The sequence below is a fragment of the Cyprinodon variegatus genome, unplaced genomic scaffold (assembly GCF_000732505.1).
Source record: "Cyprinodon variegatus isolate N-32 unplaced genomic scaffold, C_variegatus-1.0 Scaffold1504, whole genome shotgun sequence".
NCBI classification, from domain to species: domain Eukaryota; kingdom Metazoa; phylum Chordata; class Actinopteri; order Cyprinodontiformes; family Cyprinodontidae; genus Cyprinodon; species Cyprinodon variegatus.
This window is the reverse complement of record NW_015151957.1, coordinates 84,315-106,166: the sequence shown is the minus strand read 5'-3', so window position 1 is coordinate 106,166 and position 21,852 is coordinate 84,315. Positions and strand designations below refer to the sequence as shown.

The window sequence follows — 21,852 nt, the reverse complement described above, 5'->3', positions numbered from 1 at the left end:
GAAAGAAATGCAACAAACATGTGCTTCCTGTTATCTGTATCAGCATGAGTGATTGCTGCAGCATGGCCTGTCTTTATCTACAAATACAGAGGGGAAAACAGGGGTGGGTAAAGGGGTGGGATGGGGCAGGCATGCAATGTCCTTTCAATCACTGGCCCGTTTTATAAATTAACATGATTAACTTTATCAGCCAGAGGGGAAAACAAAAAGACTACAAACTAATATTAATCTATTCCACACCACACAGACCAGTTTGAATCTTCTCCCAGAGTTGTCTGAGCCCACCAAAGCTCCTCTTACCACCCAAGAATATCAGTGTTGTACATAATATTGTATGCACTCAAATGCTAACGTAACCGTGTGTTACATGTGTTGTTTATGTTCTTTGAGATCTCTATGCGATGCCACTGATGCTGCTTTCATGTACATAAGAGATTCCTCCCTGTTTTTCTTGTTAGGTCTGTTCTGTCAGAGCCTATATAATATTAGTCTATATATCCTGAGGTCATTGTGGGTACACAAACATGCAAATGTCATTTCGCTCCTCCTGTTTTGACTTGGGTTTGTGCTCATCTTTCTCCATCTCTCACTTGCTCCCATTGTTTGAAAATGTCTAACTGCAGAGGGGAGGACTTTCATCTATTACTGTATTGTGGGTCTTTTTAATCTGTAGGAGGCAGTTTTAAAAGCGTCTCTTTGCAGAAGGCAACACTTCAGGTGAAAGATAGGACATTTCCATTTCTCTTTAGTAGGTATTGTTTGGTTCATATTGTTGTTTTAATAAGATGTTTCACCTTTGCAATTAACTTCTTAGAGCACATGTAGCAGTCCTGTTCCCCTTCATCGTAAGGCGGGGTAGGATCCCACCTTTAGCTTGCAGTATTCTACTACACCACACGCACAAGGTGCACTTACAGATCATCTGTCCACCACCAGAAGATGTCACTCGGTGAGGTAGCTGAAACACTGGTAATGTAGCACTGGTCTGACTGGGCAGGCAGGGGAGCGTTGTGTTATGGGGCGAGGTCATGTTGAGTTGTCCTTTTGTTGGCTACTTGGAACGCAGTGAAGGCAGTCAGTCACCAATCACTGTGATGAGAAACTGTAATACTGACCCATAACTGTGAGCCTGGCTCCCCCTAGTCTCTATGCTTGTCTCCACTTTTTACAAACATCCTTTTTTTTGTATTGACTTGCAGTCTTAGATTTATGTCATATTCAGAAGAAGCAATAACTGCTAAGAAAAAGACAAATGTTTATGAGTGAGTGTGTGTGGAAAAAGGATGACAATTTTAGGATCACAGGTTACGGTCTTCCTGAGCTTGGGATTTCAGTGTGTGTATCGCAGCTTTAAAGTCCTGCTATCAGTATTCTGAAATGATGTCAGTAATTTAGGATCAGTCATTATTTTGCTTCACATGATGTATCACAAAATCATGATATGACATCTAGTATCATAAATCCAGTGGTGGTTTTTGCATTAATGGCACAAAATAGACAAAATGTTGCACAAATCACAAAATGTGTGATATGTGTAGAACAATATTAAGCATTTAAATGTTGTTTTTATATATAGTACAGGATAATTTAAAAAATCATGAACGTGAAACTCTGCTTTAAAAGAAATGTCTGTTCATTGCACAACAATCCAGGTTTAACAGTCGAAATGTTCTTCATATTTTGAATCCAAATAGATAGTATGAGTTCATGTTCTTAAAAAAGAGTGAATTAGTGCTCAAATAGCGATCAACAACTCAGATACCTACTTTAGCATCCTTAGCTTCCTTCACAGTTTTTACATTGTGACAACATATTAAGGCACACTCTTCCAGTGATTAGACATGCAGGTTAGATATCTGTTTGGTTTTTTTTTTGTTTTATGTTGTGATACAACCCCTGATGATTGGTTCCCTGGGTGGTGAGCCTTGTCAAAAACCACCACTGTTTGAATCTCCTCTTAAAAGTGCCCAATACTTGGTTTTGTCATTTATCGAAGAATGTCAATGTTATGTTCAAGCAGTTTTGAAATCTTAAAGACGTTCATATGCACTTTGACAGACGTCCCGTTGTACAAGTTTGTGTTTGCATGGATTTCTGGGTAGCTCCTCTGTCCCGGTTAAAGGGACATGTTAAAGTTAGGGGCTCATACTGCAAAAAGTCCAAGACTATATACGTCTACACTTTTAAAGGTTGATTTACCTCAATATGTGTGTGCCATCTCACATGACACAAACTTTCTATACATTTGGTTCAAACGTCATGTTCACCACTGAGCTCTTTATCAGACAAACACGTAAACCACAGAAATGTCGCAATAAGCATCCATCCGTAATTGTTTAGTAGGCTACACAGCCAGAAACAATGAATGTAAAGTGGTGGTATTACTGTGAGTCCTGTTATGTGTTGGATCTGTGCTCCAGTAGAAATTAGGGTGTTCACTCTGATGTTTATAACTCAGTATCTGCTCATCATACATTTAACTTCATCTTATCTTCATCACAAGCATACATGAAGGACGGTTTTAAAAAGGAAAGCCTTGATTAGTATTTACAGTTATTTTTTTGTTAGATATTTATATTTTGTGATATAAAAAGTACGATTTTTCCATAGATAAAATAAAATCCTTTATATCACAGCATACAATTTGCACCATGTGATGCAACTGTTTTTTTTTTCTAGTTACATTGAATAAGATTTTAAATGGGTTGATAAATAAATCAATTAAATGAATCCTGAATTTTAAAAAAATATAATAGGTGCATTGATATTGTATAGTTGAGTATATTGTCTTTTTTAATGGAATTGAGAAATTATTATTGGTTCAGATTTTTTTTTTTTTTTTTTGTCTCTTGTTAATTTCTTACTACATTTTTCTGTATCGAGGGCTAAAATGCTGTAGACCATTAAATACGCTTCTTTTGTGTAAAAGTAAATTTTTTATACATGTGATAATTTAATAACTATGGCGATACAGTTAATAGTCAAAACATTACAAATGTATATGTATCTATAGTTAATTATATACATCCATGATTGTATGTTATAAAAAAATTTATTGGAACTTTAAATAATGTGTTTAAAGTTACATTTCCTATATATATTCAAATTTGCTTTATCTTTGTTTTTACATCAAACATTTCAGTTATAAGTTTGGCCTGTCAAGAAGATCTTAACATGTGATTGGACAATTAAAAAAAGGTGTGAGAGGATGACCTTTAAAAAGGAAAAAATGTTTAATGTGCTTTTAACAACATTTTATCTAATTATTTTTACATGTATAATGCTCTCTAGCATTTTATAAATGAATAGCACATTCAAATGATTACATTAACTCTTATTTAAATTATCACATGTATGAATAGTTTTATACCAGATTTTTTATTTGAATTTGGCGCTTTTTGCTTTACATATTGCTCCAGCATAGAACCTGCACATTCTAGTCAAACGAGTAGTAATAAACTAAAATAGAGCAAAATTAAATATCTGATCCTACTAATTAATCCTCATGAATCTGAGATTTAGCTAATCTATAATTTCATGTCAGGTTTTTCAGGGCTCACTTTCAACCTATTCTCCTATTAAAGAATAATTATTTATTACATATTTTTAAAAAGTATTTCATCCTTTATGTTTTAATGCTTGAATGGTTTAAACAAGCTGATTCATTTTAGGAATCATCTGCTGATGTCAGGGTTAGTGCTACAGGGATCTGAATAACGGTAAAAACACAGGCGCAATCTCAAACAAGATAAAATTACTTGAGAAATTTGGTGGCTTTGGAGATGATGACCATTTTTCCTCAACGCAGCCTTCCCCTGATCGCTTTTTTGTTGGTTTCCCTCTTACCAAATATGAGACTGAGCCAAATCTGAAGGCTTCCACATGGTGACAGATTGAATGTGGTCAGAGAGGTGTCCAAGCAGGTGCCGGCAGGATGTGCTGTGGTTTTAACAGCGAGGTGAATCCTAGAAGGCCTGCACCAAAGGACTGCCAAAAACGATGCCATGCACAAAGTTCATGCAAAAATATTAACTCCTGCAAAAACTAGAGAAGACATGTATATTCCTTTAGAACGGATTGAAGACATTAATAACGCAATAGCATATTACTCGATACTAAGGAATGCAACTGCGCACATGCACATAAAATGTTTTTAACATAAAAAGGCTATATATATATATATATATAATATGGAAATATATATATTTACTTAGAATGCTATGCACCCTTAATTGTCAAATGGGATTTATATTATGTTATGGATGTACTTTTAGCGTCATACAGCTGTAGCTACCAAGAGACTGTTGAGTTCTGGGTATTGCCTGCAATCTGTGGATAAATGGGGGTCTTATGGGTGTTTTAACTTGTTTTTTTATTATTTTATTGTCATGAAGAGTCAAACATGGATTTGAAATATACATGTGAAAATCTTTTAATCCAATCAAAGTCTGAGGGCATCTATTGACAATTTACTCTGTACACCAGCTCAACATTTACAAAATTAATAAAGAAATGAAATGTCTTTGCGTATAGTGTGTATACTTTTGTGAAGCACCTATTCATATTCCACAAACATACAAAAACACATTTGCGGATCGGGAGGAAATTAATTGGTTTATCTCCAGAAGGTGAGGTAGCATCTGTATAGAATTTAATCAAGTTTAGACTGTGTTCATCCAGTTTCAGAGATAGCAAAACCTTTGTTTTCATCTAAGCCTTTAACTTGTATGGTAGATCCAATTCTAACCAGGTTATTTAAGGAAGTATTTCCATCTCCATTTTAGATGTGATTAATCTATCTGTGTTACAGGAATAACAAACTCAGGCTTTTAAGGTAGCTGTAATTAAACCTTTACTTAAGAAACTATCTCTTGACCCAGATGACTTGGTCAATTGTAGACGTGTATCGAATGTTCCCTACCTTATCTAAAATTCTTGAGAAAATAGTTGCCAAATATGTGTGTGGCCATTTACACCGTAATGAACTTTTAAAGAATCAGGTTTTAGAGCTCATCATAGCACTGAAACAGCTCTGCTGAAAGTCACTAATGATATTCTCATGGTCTCAGATAATGGACTTGTATCTGTACTTGTCATCTTAGATCTCAGCATTTGATACAGTTGATCATAATATTCTTTTAGAAAGACTTGAATATGTTTAAGTAATTAAAGGAACAGCACTAGAGCGGTTTAAATTATCTGTCTGACCGATTTCAGTTTGTTCACATTAATGATAAATCTTCCTCATATCTGTGGAGTACCACAGGGATCAGTGCTAGGACCAATTCTCTTTACTGTATATATATGCTCCCGATTGGTAGAATTATTAGGCAGTGTGGGATTTATTTATAATGTTATGCTGATGACACTTAGCTATATTTGTCTATTAATCCAGATGAAACTAACCCATTACATAGATTACAGGCATGCTTTGAAGAAATATATACCTGGATGACTCTTAACTATCTGCTCCTCAATGCAGACAAAACAGAAGTTATTGTCTTTTGAATTGAGTCTTTGAAAAGAAAGCTGATTAGTTAGTCACTTCATTTTGATGGGATTAAATTGATTTCAGATAATAAAGCAAAACATCTTGGTGTATTTTTTTTTAAATCAGGATTTGTCATTTAAATCCCATATCAAAGAGGTTTCAAGAACTTCCTTCATGCATCTCTGGAGATAAAAATTAGAAATATCCTCAAACTCTCTAAAAATATAAATCATATTTCTCCTATTCTAGCTTCTCTTCATTGGCTTCAAATCAAATCCAGAATAGAATTTAAAATCCTCCTTCTCACATATAAAGTCTTAAATGGCCAAGCTCCGTCTTATATGAGGGATCTGATTATTCCTAACAGAGCACTTTGCCTTCAGTTTGCAGGTTTACTAGTAGTTCCTATAATTTGTAAAAGTACAATGGGACACATATCTTTTAGTTATCAGGCTCCTCTCCTGTAGAGCCAACTACTAGTTATAGTCCATGAGGCAGACACCCTGTCTGTTTTGAAGGCTATGCGTAAAACTTTCCTTTTTGATTAAGCTTATAGTTAGAGTGACTAAGGTTATCCTAAGCTATATCTATAATTATGCTGCTATAGGCTTAGACTGCTGGTGGACATGAGGACCACTTCTCATCATTCTGCCAAATTTTATATCCATTCTCCCATTTTGCAGTACATATTAGTTCCAGACATACCTTTATGCTCTCTCTACTTTTTCTCATTACAGTAGCTTCATCTGGTCTGTTCCTGTTTGGCTGTGACACCGTCCTGGAGAGAAATATCAGCTGTGTTTCTGCCATCAACACCTTTGTTTATAGATGTTGGACCTTGATCTGTTGTTCAGTGTATTCCTGTTTCTCTTACTGTGACTAACTGTGTGTACTCTGTTTTGTTTCCTGACATAGGAATTGACTCGAAGCTTATCTGCCTGGCTGTGTCTTTCCTGGATGGGGCCACCTGTGGTGTTAGTTAAGAGTTACCTTTTATATCTCTGCTTCTTTTTACGTCTCTGCTTCTATCCCCAGACAGCCCTGGCAGAGTGCTGCTCACAGAGCCTCATTGAGATCATATAATTAGATATAATTAAATTTAGCCAGGAATCCCACAAAGGAGTGTGTGTGATATACACACACATGCATTTTAACCAATCAATAACCTGGTAAGAGTGGCCACACTCACCAGATGAGTTGTTGTTTTCACCTCTGGAACAAGCAGTTCTCCTCTAAGCCAGAGGGTGGCAGCAGTGACACCATCTTAAATACAGAATGTTCTACTTTGACATTTTAAAGTTGACATATTTACCAAAAACCGACAACAAAAATAAAACGATTATTTATTGACAAAAATATACACTATTGCAAAAAAGGAATAATTCAGATTTATTGGTCTTTTAAATATGTTGTATGCTTTGTGGGGGATCTGTACTCATATCTAGGACTCTTTTATATAATTAAAGATAAAACTGCTCAGCCCATTTAATAATGTACATATTATGTAGGAACCATAAATTAATTTAAACAACAGCAACATATAAATATATCTGTAGTTTTATTAGCAAAAGCTGCATGAAAATTGAGTCTGTCTTGAGTGATTTATTAGAGAAAATAAAATACGAATTCCTGTTTGTTTATTTTGATCAGTATATATTGACACTGAACTCATTTTAGAGTGTAGTTTTGGGCTTCCACTCTGCAGTACATTGTTCCCTGCCTGGCCACCTCAGTAAAAATTAACTGGAACCGCCAATGTGTGAGTTCTGACGGAGTTAGTGTGCGATATGATGCAACCCTCCGTATCAGCAGCACATGCATAATCCCTACTGTTCCAATAGAGGGCGCTGTGGGTCCACTCTGTTTATTATTCTCAGCAGCGTTCTCTTACTCTGCAGCCTGTCTGTTGTTTTGTGTGCATGTGGAAGCAAAAGGTGCTCATCTTTTAACAAAGATCCGCAACGCTTTCAGCGTGTGTGAGATAAACCGTTTGAAGTGATGTGAAAAATTCAGATTGCACTTTCACTCGCACTAATGAGAGGGAGATATTTTTATGTAGCAGAAAGGAGTTGTTCTGTTGAGCCAAAAGCAGCTTCTGCCACTCTCCCTGTCTTTGTTCTACCAAACCCAGCTTTCTTGGCTGCTTCATATCACTTAGTTAACTAGTTTGAGTTAAATAAAGCGAGGATGTCCACCGACTGCCGGAAGACAAGTGCCACGGCCATCCCGTCGAGCAGAAGGGTGAACATCGACAACGCGGATCACATTCCCCACGATTATTCCACCACCCCCGGGGGGACTCTGTTTAGCACCACACCTGGAGGTAACACGTTTCTACAGATATTATCTAAAAGTATTCATATGCATCATCAAGGGCCTGTTTCAGTGCTCACAAAAGAGCTTTCATTAAAAATCAGCATGGTTTCCTTCATGCTAAATGATGAGTGCTCCTGTCTGCTGCAGCTAGATGTTACCGCTAACCACCGACAAACTCAAAGGAAAAAAAGTAAATTTAAAGCACTTTATCATTGTTATACTTTCAGTGGAGGCTATTAATAATGAAGTGATTGTTTGTGTAAGTGTTTTCAACGTTTCAATCCGGGGATAATGATTAATAGTCGCTGGTTTGTTCTTTTTCAAGTTTTAAGTCACGTGACCAAGTCTAGCGACTATTAGCAAATAACACCACCTGGTCTGTAGAGGGCGCTGTCGTTTAGGCTTTTCTTCAACTTGCTTTTGTAACATTGACCCCAGGTGTTTTTACAGTTGAATTAATTGCCATTATGTTAGCTTTAGAATGGTTGCTTGATGACAATGTTAGGGAAGGAAATAGTTATATAATTGCACCAGAGAGTCAAACTGCATTATTGAGTATAAAATCTAGCAACTCTTGTAGATTTGATGTATTATTAGATATATATCACTTATTAGTTCAGCTTCTTAATAAGAAATGTTTTGTTCGATTTGTCAGGATTCCTGCTCATGTAGGCATGAAAGAAATGAAGAAGTAGATATAATAGCTAAACAGGCCTTAAAATCAAATATTATTAACTTAAGTGTTCTTTTAAGCAAAAGTAAGGGTCAATCTATAATTCAAAAGACTGTGAGGGGCAGGGGCTGAGCTAGATGGGGGGCCATGGGTGGCCATGGTCACCCTACCATTTATTTCCCTCTAATACAGATGGTGGCAGCAGTAATACTCTCAAGAGGACTATTAAAAAAATAAATAAATAAATCATATATTAACAATTACTTTACAAAAGAAAAAACAACACTGGTTAATTATGCACATCAATATACTAACATTAAAGATGATAAGTACAGAACGCATGCTCTTCAGAAATAGTTTGTTTTATTGGGTAAAGAAAAAAATGTCTTTGCAAGTCACTTAGTAGTCTTCAGTGAAATCATAGATAAATAACTGTTTTAATAAAAAAACATATTAAATAAACAATTTATGTAGATATTAGTACTTGTAAATATCAATTTTATGCAGAATGATTACTGATAGAAGTGGGTAAGTAATGACAATGGAAAAGATGTTTGCCCAAAACTCAAACCTGAAAGAATTTTATCCACTATACCTTTTATCTAGAAAGCACGTATGCTTGAATATATGCGTCTTTATTTAGAAAGTATGGTTGTTTTGCTCGTTAAATTTCCAATTGGAACAGTGTAGATTGACCCTGAGGTTTCGGTGCCTATCTGTTTTCGACCACCCCTCTGAGTACACTGGTTATTGCCTGGCCACCCCTTATGAAATTTTTCTGGCTATGCCTCTGGTTGGGTTATTAGTTGTACAAATGGAAAGCGGAAAGAAGAGGTAGTCATATCTCGACTTAGAATTGGTCATACTGGACTTAATAGTTCTCTTTTCAAAATAGGGAAACATGAAACATGGACTTGTTATTACTGTAATCAGATGGAAACAGTGGAACATGTATTATTAGAACGTAATAAGTATTCACAGGAACGTCAGAACTTAAAGTCAACATTAAATAGAGAAAAAAATAGGATTTTAAATGATAAACCTTTTAGGAATTAAATCTAACTCCGCTAGAAATCAGTTAATTTGATTTTTTTTAAAAACACTGGATTATTTAATCACATTTAAAATAAGAATATGAAACCCATTTTGTTTTACTCAGATCAACGCCTTGTTTGATCAAAATACTTTATCTCTCTGATTATTATGTATTATCTTAAGTAAGTCATAGCATCGTGTCACAGACGTTTGGTTCCTGTCATGCTGATTCTTAAATTGAGTTTTTTGACATCCACACAAGATCTTACTGTAAGTGTTTATATTTGGCTCAAAGTTAGGCCTTAAATCTTAGAAAGTAGATATTTCAGTCTCTCATATTATTATTGAAAACAGGACTCTTTAAATTAAAGACTTTGATGAGTGTAGCTCAAACAGTGCTACCACTTTCTGTCAATTAGAATAAGTTGTTATGCAACACATACTTCATGTTATATACTAACTATAAATAGACAACATATCCCTGTTGGATAGTCACTCATTTTTACTTTTTACTTTGTCTGAGCAATTAATTGAAAGTCTTATGACACTTATAGCGATAGCTAGGAGCTGTTACAAATAAAGCTGTTAGACTTAACCTGGATCAACTACTTAATAAGGTTATTTTTAAATGATGTTTTTTTGCTATTATCTTGCTTTTTTTGTGATGCTTGTTCTCCTCTCTGATTGGATAGGTACCCGGATCATCTATGATCGAAAGTTCCTGCTAGAGTGTCGCAGCTCTCCATTGGCCAGAACCCCTCCCCGAGGTTTGCCCCCCATCCCAGGGGTCACCAGCCCTGCTTCCAAAGAACCCAATGAGAAGACCATCAATGGAGAGGTGGAGAACAAACACTCCATTACTGCTCCTGATATGAGCAATACCGGTACGTTGATACCTCTGAAAAACATGACACAGTGAGGATGCTGGGCTGATAGATGATTTGCTATGTGAACACGTGCAATAGATTGTACTATTTTATTTATTTAGTAAATTGAATAAACCAGTAGTGCTGAGCATTACTCAACTCCAGAACCAGTGTTTATGGGAGAGGCAGTGCAAAGAACTGGTGCTGGGAAACTAGCAAACAGTTTAGGACTAAAACTATGTGGTGAATTTTTCCTCTCCACTGTCGCTACAAGCATGCTTAGTGTGAGGGATTGCCTTCGAGTCAATGAGTCGATGCAATCAACTGGTTTTACTTAGATAGAAAACTTTGAATCAATTTGACTGTATGATCTGGTGAACTGCAAAGTACCTTGAGATGACATGTGTTGTGAATTGGCGCTATAGAAATAAACTGAATAGAATTGAATATCCCAGCTGGTAAAATGTGTCCACATCAAACCTCACCATCCATTCACCATCAAAGTAACCATGGCACATATCAGCTTGGAGGACACTTTCTGACCTTGGTACTCTTTTGTTTTCCCTCCTCTTTTCTCTGAGTTCTGATGCTCTTGCTTTTTCTTCCTTCCTCTCTGTCTTTTTACCAGTGTTCCTATTATTTATTCAAGTATTCCTGCCTTCTGCATCACGACAAGCTCTGTTATACATCTGCTTTTCTGCAGGAGTCAGTGCAATTCCCTAACGCATACATCTTTTTTTTAAAAATGACTAACACATTTTTAATGAATTGACAATGAATAAAAATCTATGGAGGAAACACCAACTTTTCTGGCCCTCTAAGGTCCCCCCTGTTATCATGAAAAACTGTGACAGGGTGGACAATAATGGGGACATTTCCTGCTAGTAAGAATTTGCTAATCCTGTAATTAAAAAGCACTTGGTGACTGAGAAAGACTTTTGATCATCAGTTTTTAACATAAATAAGGTTAGGGGTGGATATGTTATGCCTTACCACATTACTGAACCATTCTACAGCAGAACTAAGCATTAGTAGTTAGCCTGCTTCTTCTTTTACATTTCTGGCATAGTGGACACTTTCTGGGGTATTGCTGCCTTTCACATGTTGCTTTCAGTATCACAGGAGATTATTAACTCAAATGCTTATTTGTACCATAAATAAATGATATGACGGCAGTCAGAACTTCACCTCTGTGGTTGTCTGGGCCTCAGAGAAATAACTCTTCTAAAGACAGGCTAAGTATCAAGAAATGGAAAGTTCTGAGTCTAGTTAAAGCCCAGATGTTATTGAAATGCTGTGCAGTGACTGGGAATGGGCTGAACATGCAAGACAAAAAGAGACTGGTCATCTAATATGATAATTTCCTTTGAAATTAAAGATCATTTATTTGGATCTCCTATTCTTATTTTCTACTTGCTGCATTTTAAAGTAGTGAGGATCTGTCTGTTATTTGATTAATTACATATTTGCTTTTGTTTTGTTTTTTAGGGGATGAAGCACAGTTTGAAATGGACATCTAGGCGAAGCTGAACGAGTACTGAAGCGTGACTGATGATCAGGAGCAACTTTATTTCAATCTTTGTCTCTGGCAGATTTACCTTCATCATCACTTTGTTTTCAACGTTTCAACATCCGCCCTTTTGCTCATGTGATTGTTTTGCACAGAAAAATAATTTTATTTTATTTTTTGTCTGCTTCAGGGCTCAATCCTTTTTTTTTTTTTTTACATGTGAAAGTGTGCCTTCCTGTAGTCGCTGCAGTAAGAACAAAAGAGTCACCTCTGAAGGTACCTAAGACCAACAATGCCTCATCCATGACGTAAATCTAGATCCAATCCTCTGAATAAACATTCACTCCAGGAGAGCTTGTTGCTCAGTGTGCTTTCATAATCCTGCCAGCTCTCTCTAGATCTCTAAATCTCCTCTACCTGAAGTGTTACATAACCAATGTGAAGCTGACTTTCTTTTGATCTTACAAAACAGTTTTTTTCACGGTTTGTGGGGTGAATAAAGGAAACACAAATGAACCTTTTCTCTTTTGTCCCTTTTTTTTGTTTAGCACATTTTTGTTCACATCTATGAAAAGCAATGTTTGCTTGAAAAAAAAAAACATCCACAGGTTGCTAATATACATTTCTTTGGGGCAAATGTGCAGCGACCTGCTCTGCCGGCTGCAAAACCTCCTGTCGCTGTTTCAGGACGAGACATTTCAGAGGAATTCCTCAAAGACGCTGCTGGCTGATAACCTCAGCCAGTAGGATGCCTAAAGAGAGGTCAATATACAAGTGTACATAGCAGGGAGAAACTCCCTCCTTCCATTCAACACTTTTACTCAAGGTGAAGCCTGTCAGATTCACTTTGCCCAGATCTCTTGGGTAAATAAATCAGCAAAAACAATTGTTTAATATTACAAATTAATGTTGAAAACTACTAAATAATGAAGACATTTTCATATGCTCAAACATTCAGTATATACTACTAATACACCTGGATAAAAACTCCATATAACTTACAATATTCTTTTTACAACTAATTTTAGCTGCCACATATGCTAGCTGTCTTCATATCTTGAATATAAATACATTCCTGCAAACAAAAATTTGTATTAAAGAATCTTAAATTTTTCTATAAAAATAATCACAAAAGTAATTTTATCAGTTTTGTAAAATCGAGCTAAACCAGTTTTTATATTAGCCAGCTAATGATAATGGCCCAACAAGATGAGGTTAAGGTCTGGGACTGTCGCACTGTTTTTGAGGCCATCACAGAAGTCTGTTCTCTTATATCACTTTAGAAATAAACTGTGTATAAAAGCCTGCAATATTTAAACTATCTTGCTAATCCCTTTGAAATTCTTCCCCTTTTAACCTACAATATGACATTTTAGATTTTAGTAAGCCTTAATGTGATACCTCAACAAAAAGTAGTCCAGGTCTCAACTAAAAATAAAAAGGAAACATGGATTTATTCTGAGGTTTTTCAAAAAAAAGTAAAAAACTCCACTACTCATAACTATCAGAAATCTATTTCATGTAACTCGGTATGAATCCAGCTGTTCTCTAAATACCTTAGAGCCTTTGTTGCAAAAAAATAGTTACCAGAGAGCATCATTAAGATCTAGAAAGAAAGCAGACAGATCAGGAAAAACACCCTGGAAACCAGCCAATGATAAAACATTGGAAACATAACATAGCTTCAGTTAGAGAGGCAGCCAGGGATCCCTGTAGCTTTGCTAGAAGAATCTGTTGATCAGATAACTACAGTATTATTCATGCAATCCACATCTCTGACTTATGTGAAGAAGTAGGAAGCAGAAGGGATTCATTCAAAGAAAAGATGTTCCCTTTGAAATTTGCAACAGTCCATGTAAGAGACACAGAAATAGGAGAATAGAAAGTCAAAAACGACTTTTATTTAATTCACAAAAATCAGTAAGTGACCAAAAACAGCAGAATAACCTGAGGATGTTATTGCTAAAATGGGATGAGAAAATTACATGATAGTGCTGTAGGAATGTTTTTATCTTAGCACAGTAAAGCAGGTCAGAGTTGATGGGAAAATGTATGAAGCTAAATAAAGAGAAATTATTGAAGAAAACATGTTATAGGGTGCAAAAGACTGAGAACTGGGGAAGACATTTACCTTTAGAGTGATCCTCAGTATACAGCCAGAGACATGATTTTACAACAATTGTTAGAATGGCCTAATCAAAGTAAAGACCCAAAATATTCTACTATATTGAGAATCTGTGGGAAACCCATGGGGGAAAAGTTTTGTTAAATTTCTAGATGGTTATTTAAGGTTATAGATTTTATTTTAAGAAATTTGTCTTTTTTAAGATTATTGTAAACAATGTGAAAACGTTTAAGGACTACTAGTAGTTTTGTAAGAGACCGTCTCAGCCATGGTATCATTCAAGATCATCATTCTACTTAATTTGCTTATATGCTTATCTGCTTATATTTGCACTGCTGACTGTTTATTCACAGTACCAATTGTTTACATATACATTTGCAATAACGTACTTTAACTGTAATATGCAATTACCTTCCACTGCACTTTAATTTAGTTAGCTTCTGTCCAAACTTTATTTATACACTTTTTAGTAAAACCCATCTGTATATTATGCTATTGTACATAACTGTACTGTAAAACTGTAAAACACCTTTTTTATAGTAATATCCACCTGTATATTATATTCGGTACATATCCAGCTGTAAATTTAGTTCATAACACTAGTTTTCTATATATTATATTCATTATTTATAATAGTATTCATCTCTATATACATTCAGTAGAAACCCATGTCCTGTATTTATGGAACCATTATTTATCCTGCACTTGCTGCTATTGCACTTCTGGTTAGACCTAAACTGCATTTTGTTGCCTTGTGCCTGTACATGTGTAATGACAATAAAGTTGAATCTAATCTAATCTATCACGTTTCAAGAGGATATTTCTAACATTTTCTTTTATCTTCTCTAGCTTAGAGAGATGCTATGCATTATCTGATCAACTTAGAATAATATTTTTAAGGGATTCTCCTCCAAGTCTTAGGAGGTGTTAGGTGTTTTAAGCATTAATATTAACAAAAGTTTTGAGGTTCTATTATACTAATGAAGAAATATTTTGTTAAGATGTGACAATTTCTCTAAAACGTTGATAAATTAAGATCACCCCCCTCAGTTTTTTCTTGTACAGTAGCCTCACTTTACAGCTTCTGATTCTTTCCACTCCTCTTCATGGCTTTGTTTGCTTGCGTCACCTCTGCTTCCTGACACTCCATCCCCCATTTCCAAGATAAACAATCACTTCTACCTTCTTTCTGGTCCATTGATCTACGAAGGTTTGTGCAGTTTTAGCCCTTGTGCCTGTTGTTCTCAATCAACAAAAGAAGCCTGGTTTAGGAGCACAGCTAATGACACCTGTAATGAGTGTGCAGTAAAGTGCCTAAGATGTGGATTGCTGAAGGTGAAAAAGGTAAGCATACTAAACTGTTTGCTGGTTAGGAGTCAACAAGGTAAAACCGTGATGAATATGTGGGTGATCTGTTAATTAGGTGTGAAGAGACTATTTAAACAATTCATTTAAATTGAACCTGTGTTTTGTGGAATTTCATTATGTCCCTTTATACAATACTTAGTAAAGCAGCCTCTAACAGCAGGATGGTGCAGGTCTCTGTCTTTTTTGAATATTTAGAAGCTGAGATAAATGTGTTTTTCTTTGCAACACTGGACTAACTGATCTAAAAGTACATACATGTTTAAGATTAAAAGTACAAATAATTAGATATGCACTTTACAAATGAGTTGCTTTTCTTCTTTCTATAAGCTTTAGTCATCTTATTCCATTGGTAAATTTTCTTACTTCGCTGCTCAAATCAAGGGAAAAGGAAAATAAAACTTAGTATGCTTTAATTATCGCAGTGAAAATAGCTCAGTCTAAGTCTCAGATTCTCTGTAAACAACAGTTTTCAGGTTTTATTTAATTTTTCCTTATGATTTAGGTCTGGACTTGGATTGTTGAATTCCTTACAAGTCTGTATGCAATGTTTCTCTGTATTTACAGTTTTTCTGAACATAATTCCGTTGCTCATTAGTGATCTCTTCATCCATTTTCCCTACAACCCTGAAAAACCTGCCTGTTTCTTCTAAAGAAAATCGTCCTCATGACACTACCACCGTAAGGTTTCACATTGAGGGTGTATTACATACATTTTGCATGAAGGCTCAAAAAGTACAATTCTGCTTTAATCTTCTACATTTGCAGTGTCCATTTAATGGCGATGATGAACAAGGTTTCAAATTGGAGTTTTCTTATTGCATCTCTTCCTTTAGGGGAGCGGTGGCTTGGTGGGTAGAGCAGTGTGCTTGTGCTCTGAGAAGCTTATAAGTACCTGGTGCGATCCACTCTGAGTTCCTGAGCAAGACCCTTAACCCCCGATTGCTCCCCGGGCGCCGCACAGTGGCAGCCCACTGGGTTAAGATGCAGAAGTAAATTTCGCCAGTGTGAGATCAATAAAGTTCAATTATTATTAAGGGCAGATTAGTAACTTTAAAAAAAATATATGTCTTGTTCATGTCTCTACATCTCCAGCAGATTTACTTTTGACCTTTTAACTCTTTCTCAGATCAGAGTATTTTCCCTTTCTTAGTTTGTTGATGTAGGCGGACAGTTATTCTTGGTAGGTTTTCAGTTGTGTCATGCTTTTTTCACATTTAGAGCATGGGTCAATTGCTCTTCTGTTAGATTTCCAAAGCTTGGAAAACTTCTATGAGCTATTTGTGCTTTACACTTCTCTACGACTTTCTTGCTGACTTGTCTAATATGTAGCTTGGTCACATTCTCTTGCAAACCTCTGAGGTTTAGTTGCATTCATGCCGAGATAAAATTACACAAAGGTTTAATTTAACAACCATTTAGGTGACTTATAGAGAGAACATTTATTTAAAAGCCATATAACTATTCAGATTTTGAAATGTGAGTGATGCACTATATTGGAAAATAATTGGCATGTACAATTAAACTTCAAACCTGGCTATACAGCACTTAAATATCTCAACATATGACTCCCACTGAAGCCTCATTGGTGTGGTTTCAACCTTTGTAAATCTAGCTGTAACGAAATAGTGCCATTTATTTAACAACAGAACAGACATCCATTAAAATAAAGCATATAATTCAACTCTTTCTTTAAATAAAAGATTTTAATATATTCTTTTATATTTTATATACAAAAATATACATTATTGTGCATAAATAGACATAATATTCACATTTACATTGTTTTAACATATATGAAATGGTGGAAAATTACTAATAAATCTATTCCCACTGAAAACGGCTTTCAGTAGACGGTCATGACCAGAAATGCTCATTACAATTTTTTTATTACAATTAATATGAGAACAAAAACAAAATAATTCAAGTTTAATTTGATAGTAATTCGGTAATTTTGGTTGGCTTCAATGGCAACCACACTCCTCAACAATCATGTCCTCGTGGTGTCGCAGGGTCAGGTCGTCGTTCTCGTAGTACAACATGGAGAGCGGGGTGAGGCGCGTCGGCACGCACGAAGGGCAAGTCACTCTTCCTGGGTGGTGATGTTTGAGCAGGCTCTGAAAGTTATCATTTCACTTAAATAAATCAACAACTTTGCATCAAAAGAAAGCTAAACTATGTGGTCATCATCTTACCTGCATGTAGGCGTGGTTGGTGGGGTTGAAGGACTCGTCCAGTGGTATCGGACACTCTCCCTCACAGCGATAGGCATTGTAGCGCTTAGGATGGATGATCCACTCATCCCAGCCGATGTGGTCAAAGTCTACCCACATATCCACCCTGCGACACAGTGGCCCCTGAGCCTGCTCCACTACGGGGGCCACGGTAGGTACAGGTCCGTCAATAACTCTCAGGGCCCCCAATCGGTTCCTTTTGTGGCGTCTGCTTTGATTGTCAATCTTGACCCTGTTGGCTTTTAGATACTTGGAGTTCTCTACAGTGTGAATAAGACTGTAAGCTGCAGGGGCATCCTGGGGCATGTTGTGTTTGGAGAAGATAACCATCATTACCCGATTTGTGGTTGGATGTTGTACTTTTTTTTGCACTGTTCCCCAGTTGCCCACATCTTGACTGCGCCCATCGCTGTTCTCAGGCTCCCCAGAAGCCTCTTGGTTCAGCACCTCACCTCCCTGATAGAGCCAGTATTTCAAGAGAGCGGTCACATCGAATACCCTCCAGGAAGACTTTGTGCTACTTGGTTTTGCGGCAAAGCTCCCCAAGAAGACAACCTCCTCCTCGCACAAAGTGCTGTCCGGGTCACAGCTCTGTTTCCGGGAGTGATATAAATCCACAGTGGCACGTTTGGAGGCAGAGAAAGCCGGGAGTCGGATTTGAAGCTCAGCAAGCTGGACAAGCTGACTGGTAGAGATAGAGGACATGTCGAATGTGACCGTCCATGTGTCACCCGCTTGATGGCAACCTTAATTAAAGGGAAGAAGAAAGAGAAATCAAAGCCTGACACTGATAGACTGAGTGGATGTTTAGGGGCCAAGCTGCTGGACAGATGTCAAAACGCAGAAGTGAGAGGGGAAACGGGACAGGATGTGTATTGGACCCCCCTGCACAAGGCCGTCTGAGGGCTAATATACAACCGCCCCACATAAAACAGAGCCGGCCCTTTAAAGTCCAATAAGCATTTTGTCACTTGCTGGGTTGTAAAAAGGGAGAGTCTGATAACTTAATGCAGCTGGATGACAGAAACTAACAGTCACAGCAGTATTAAAAGTATAAAGGAAACAGTTTTACTAACCTTTGGCCATTAGACTCAGGACAGAATCTGAGTTGTGAACTGCAGGTTGGTCCCTTTGAGCTGTGAAGGTGTTGACAGCCATTGAGGAGATGGAGTCGGCGGCACTGAAGGAGCGGTACAGCTGCATCATGTATGAAGGGTATCTAATACGATGACTAGCTGAATGATTTATATACGCTGAACTGTTCTCCAGGTGTGTGTGATGTCTGCGGGCCCGAGATGAGTAAATGACTCCCAAAGAGCAGAAAAAGAGCGTGCAGAAAACAAGAAGACCTCTGCACTCCATTTTAGCTGAAACCCAAAAAGATTTGCCTCAGTCTGTCCTTCCTCTGGCTTCTCTCGGGCACAAATGATGTTGTGTGCAGATGGAGCTGCAGACAGGTCTTTTATAGTGGACAGCTGCCCTTTGATGACCCCTGACCACTGCAGGCATCTTAACGGCCCCTCTGATCATCAGAGCACATCACAGTCCCCGAGAAGGAGGACTTTTAGCCAAGGTCATTGTCCCGTCAACTTTTAAATCCACAATTTATTATATAAATAATTAGACACTTGAGCGTATACCTCATTAAGTCCAAAGAAAGCTTAACATTACTTATAGACTTGCAAAAATGCTTATTACTTTATTTTATAATCTCCCCACAAAACACTATAAAAAAAAATGATGTCATATTTAATGTTAGTATATTGATATGAATAATTGAACGCTGTAATTATGCTGTCAGTTTATGGTTCATTTATTATTAACTAAAGTGTTAAATTAAGACATTTATTTAAGATTATTGCTGCTGCTATTCTCTGGTTTAGAAAGGAACTACAGCTACATCCACAAATAAACAACAAATCACTTGGCAGGGATGAGCACAGTGGTGGTTAATGATTGCAGAGAAAAAGCTATCAAGAACCAAACTGCCCTTACGGGAAAAGGTTAAAACCAATAGTATTATTTTATTTTTGGGAAAAAAGAGCTATTTCTCAAGAGCCTTTTTTTCGAGCGGACTATAATGGTGCAGTAAAGTGTACAGATGGAACCTCATCAATGCTGTATGCAGTACAGTAAATAAGTTGTTAACATAGTTTAAATGACATTGCCAAATGTCATTAATAGTATCAAACAGTAGTAATTACTATGACTCATGCCACATTGCATGGCAGTCCGTCACAAGATGCAGAAGGATAGGTGAACAAAATGTTGTCGGCTTCCGAATTATGTTTTCTATTGAAAAGTGGTTAAAATGTGACTTTTGCTGTATAAATTTCCTACTGCTTTTTCTGTTTGCAGGTGTTAGCTGTTCGTGTTTACTAAAATAATTCACCAACATAGAAAAATAGGGCTGAAACTTTAAATTATTTTGGTCATTAATTAATCTGTCAATTATTTTTTACACTTGAGGAGTTCTGGATAGGGCATATTGGAGGACAAAAAATGTTTATTATGCAAAATATATGTATATATTTTTTCACAACTTAGTATAATTCCTGCTCTAAGTGGGTTTCTCTGTCAGTTAAAGGCATATTTTACAGTCTCTATACTCCAATTAATACTGATTACCAAATTAGTCAACGATTATTTCAGTAATTGATTAGTCCCAAATAATCTGATTGTTTCAGCCCTATAGAAATTTATCTTTTGTTTCCTCAATGGAAGGCAGATTTGTGCTTGTGGCTTGAATTGCTGTCCACTTAAAGCTACAGGCTGGATGAGCAGATAATCAGTCAGAAGAGTCGAATGATAACCTTAAAAGAGTTGTGGAGAGCAACAGATTGGGAGAGAGAATCTGTTGAAATGACAATGATAAACCGTGCCTCTTAGAAGAAAGGAATTGAAAGTCTTACTAATGTTTACTGATTATGGTTTTTATGTCATGGCTCTAACATAAATGTATAATATTTTATTTTGCGTGTTTGGAAGCAAACACGCTGTGATTAAGTCTAAGAACAAAAATTTTAAGAACAATTTTTTATTTAGTCAACAAAGTACAGAAAATCCACAGTCAACCCTGTGTGACGTTGTTCACAGTAAATCTTTAGCTTATGATGAATACTTGGTATAAAAACTATCAGATTCTTCAGCATAAGAATACTGATTATTCTTATGACTAAATAAGAATTCTGGTGTGGAAAACAATGACCCATCGCTGTCAGAACAAACAAATGGATCATAAGAGGTGAAATACTTTTATACAAACAAACTCTATGAATCTTAAATAAGAGTGGTGATGCAAAGATAACACCATAAAAATACATGTATATTATGTAACTCTTTTTTGTGGTAGTTTGACGTCTTCTGTTTCCTGCTGTGGGGAAGAATCTTCTCACAAGGCACTAAAGAAGTTTTTCACCTGTGTGTTGGAGGAACGATACTTTAGTAAAACAATGGATTATAAACATTTAGACAACAAACATTGCATCAACATTAAAAATATTCAGCAATCTATAAGCTAAGAAACATTAGAGCCCCCATGTGGCTCTTTGAGGTAAGGCAGCAATGAAGCGGCAGATAAATAATTCTGATAAAAGTTACCTTTGTGATAAATTCCTCCCGCGCCTCAGGATCGCTCTTAAACTCCATATTGGCATCAAGCTGCAGGACAGGAATGTTTTTCAACTTCTTGAAGTGTATCCTATGAATAAAAGGACCAAAGGTGTGCCTGAGCATATTAATGACTTCAAATACCACCGAGTGCGAGCTGTCCAACTGCTGGCAAACAGTCCCATTTAATGGACAATTGTTTAATGATTAGGTATGTAAAGGAATCAGAGAACATTTTTCTTTATTTATGTTTATAAAACTATCTATTAAAACTACTATAAAGCAATATTTATAAATAGGTTATGCTGTTTACTCTTAAAAAAAAATCTTCCTTTGTCTGTAAATATGCCAGGATATATCAGGAGTATCTATTCCAAACTCCTAAAGTTTTAGGTTTACCAAATTCATATTCTGCAAATATAGATAAACAAATAACTTAAATAGTTTAAAATATTGATCATCAACCAGGGTATATACAGGAATGAGTAACTCAAATTTAATGCTTTTTAATTCTCTTTTAATGCTATTAGAAAGAACGTTAATGCCATCAACAAGTACCCATGACTCTCAAATATTTATATCTATATATCTATATATATCTATATATATATATATCTATATATATATA

At 36.3% G+C, this 21,852-nt stretch overlaps 3 protein-coding genes across 3 annotated transcripts in view; 1 reads left to right on the top strand and 2 right to left on the bottom strand.

Moving 5' to 3' along the window:
- The first annotated feature begins 7,369 nt into the window (after positions 1 to 7,369).
- On the top strand, positions 7,370 to 12,421 carry LOC107103682 (eukaryotic translation initiation factor 4E-binding protein 1-like). Its single transcript, XM_015403474.1, has 3 exons — positions 7,370 to 7,814; positions 10,208 to 10,399; positions 11,870 to 12,421. Exons 1-3 carry the CDS (start codon positions 7,679 to 7,681, stop codon positions 11,899 to 11,901), a joined length of 360 nt encoding a protein of 119 aa, XP_015258960.1. The 5' UTR covers positions 7,370 to 7,678; the 3' UTR covers positions 11,902 to 12,421.
- Positions 12,422 to 17,250: 4,829 nt separating this feature from the next.
- On the bottom strand, positions 17,251 to 18,977 carry LOC107103685 (nodal homolog). The gene is made up of 3 exons (XM_015403478.1): positions 18,692 to 18,977; positions 17,577 to 18,361; positions 17,251 to 17,498 (listed from the first exon to the last, which is right to left on the bottom strand). Exons 1-3 carry the CDS (start codon positions 18,975 to 18,977, stop codon positions 17,346 to 17,348), a joined length of 1,224 nt encoding a protein of 407 aa, XP_015258964.1. The 3' UTR covers positions 17,251 to 17,345.
- Positions 18,978 to 20,665: 1,688 nt separating this feature from the next.
- LOC107103683 (deoxyguanosine kinase, mitochondrial-like) overlaps positions 20,666 to 21,852 on the bottom strand; it is a 5,829-nt gene continuing 4,642 nt past the window's right edge. Inside the window, exons 6-7 of the mRNA XM_015403475.1 lie at positions 21,216 to 21,315; positions 20,666 to 21,033 (exon numbers count right to left, since the gene is read on the bottom strand). Of these exons, the coding sequence (XP_015258961.1) occupies positions 21,007 to 21,033; positions 21,216 to 21,315 (127 nt within the window). The 3' untranslated portion in view covers positions 20,666 to 21,006. The remainder of the gene's footprint in view (positions 21,034 to 21,215; positions 21,316 to 21,852) is intronic.

What these genes read in the sequence shown, in the direction of transcription:
- LOC107103682 (XM_015403474.1), top strand. Translation starts at nt 7,679, where the DNA reads ATGTCCACCGACTGCCGGAAGACAAGTGCCACGGCCATCCCGTCGAGC. An exon ending in GTTTAGCACCACACCTGGAG is followed by an intron (nt 7,815 to 10,207) that starts GTAACACGTTTC and finishes CTGATTGGATAG; the next exon opens with GTACCCGGATCATCTATGAT. An exon ending in TCCTGATATGAGCAATACCG is followed by an intron (nt 10,400 to 11,869) that starts GTACGTTGATAC and finishes TTTGTTTTTTAG; the next exon opens with GGGATGAAGCACAGTTTGAA.
- LOC107103685 (XM_015403478.1), bottom strand. Translation starts at nt 18,977, where the DNA reads ATGGAGTGCAGAGGTCTTCTTGTTTTCTGCACGCTCTTTTTCTGCTCT. An exon ending in CCTGAGTCTAATGGCCAAAG is followed by an intron (nt 18,362 to 18,691) that starts GTTAGTAAAACT and finishes CCTTTAATTAAG; the next exon opens with GTTGCCATCAAGCGGGTGAC. An exon ending in CCAACCACGCCTACATGCAG is followed by an intron (nt 17,499 to 17,576) that starts GTAAGATGATGA and finishes GATAACTTTCAG; the next exon opens with AGCCTGCTCAAACATCACCA.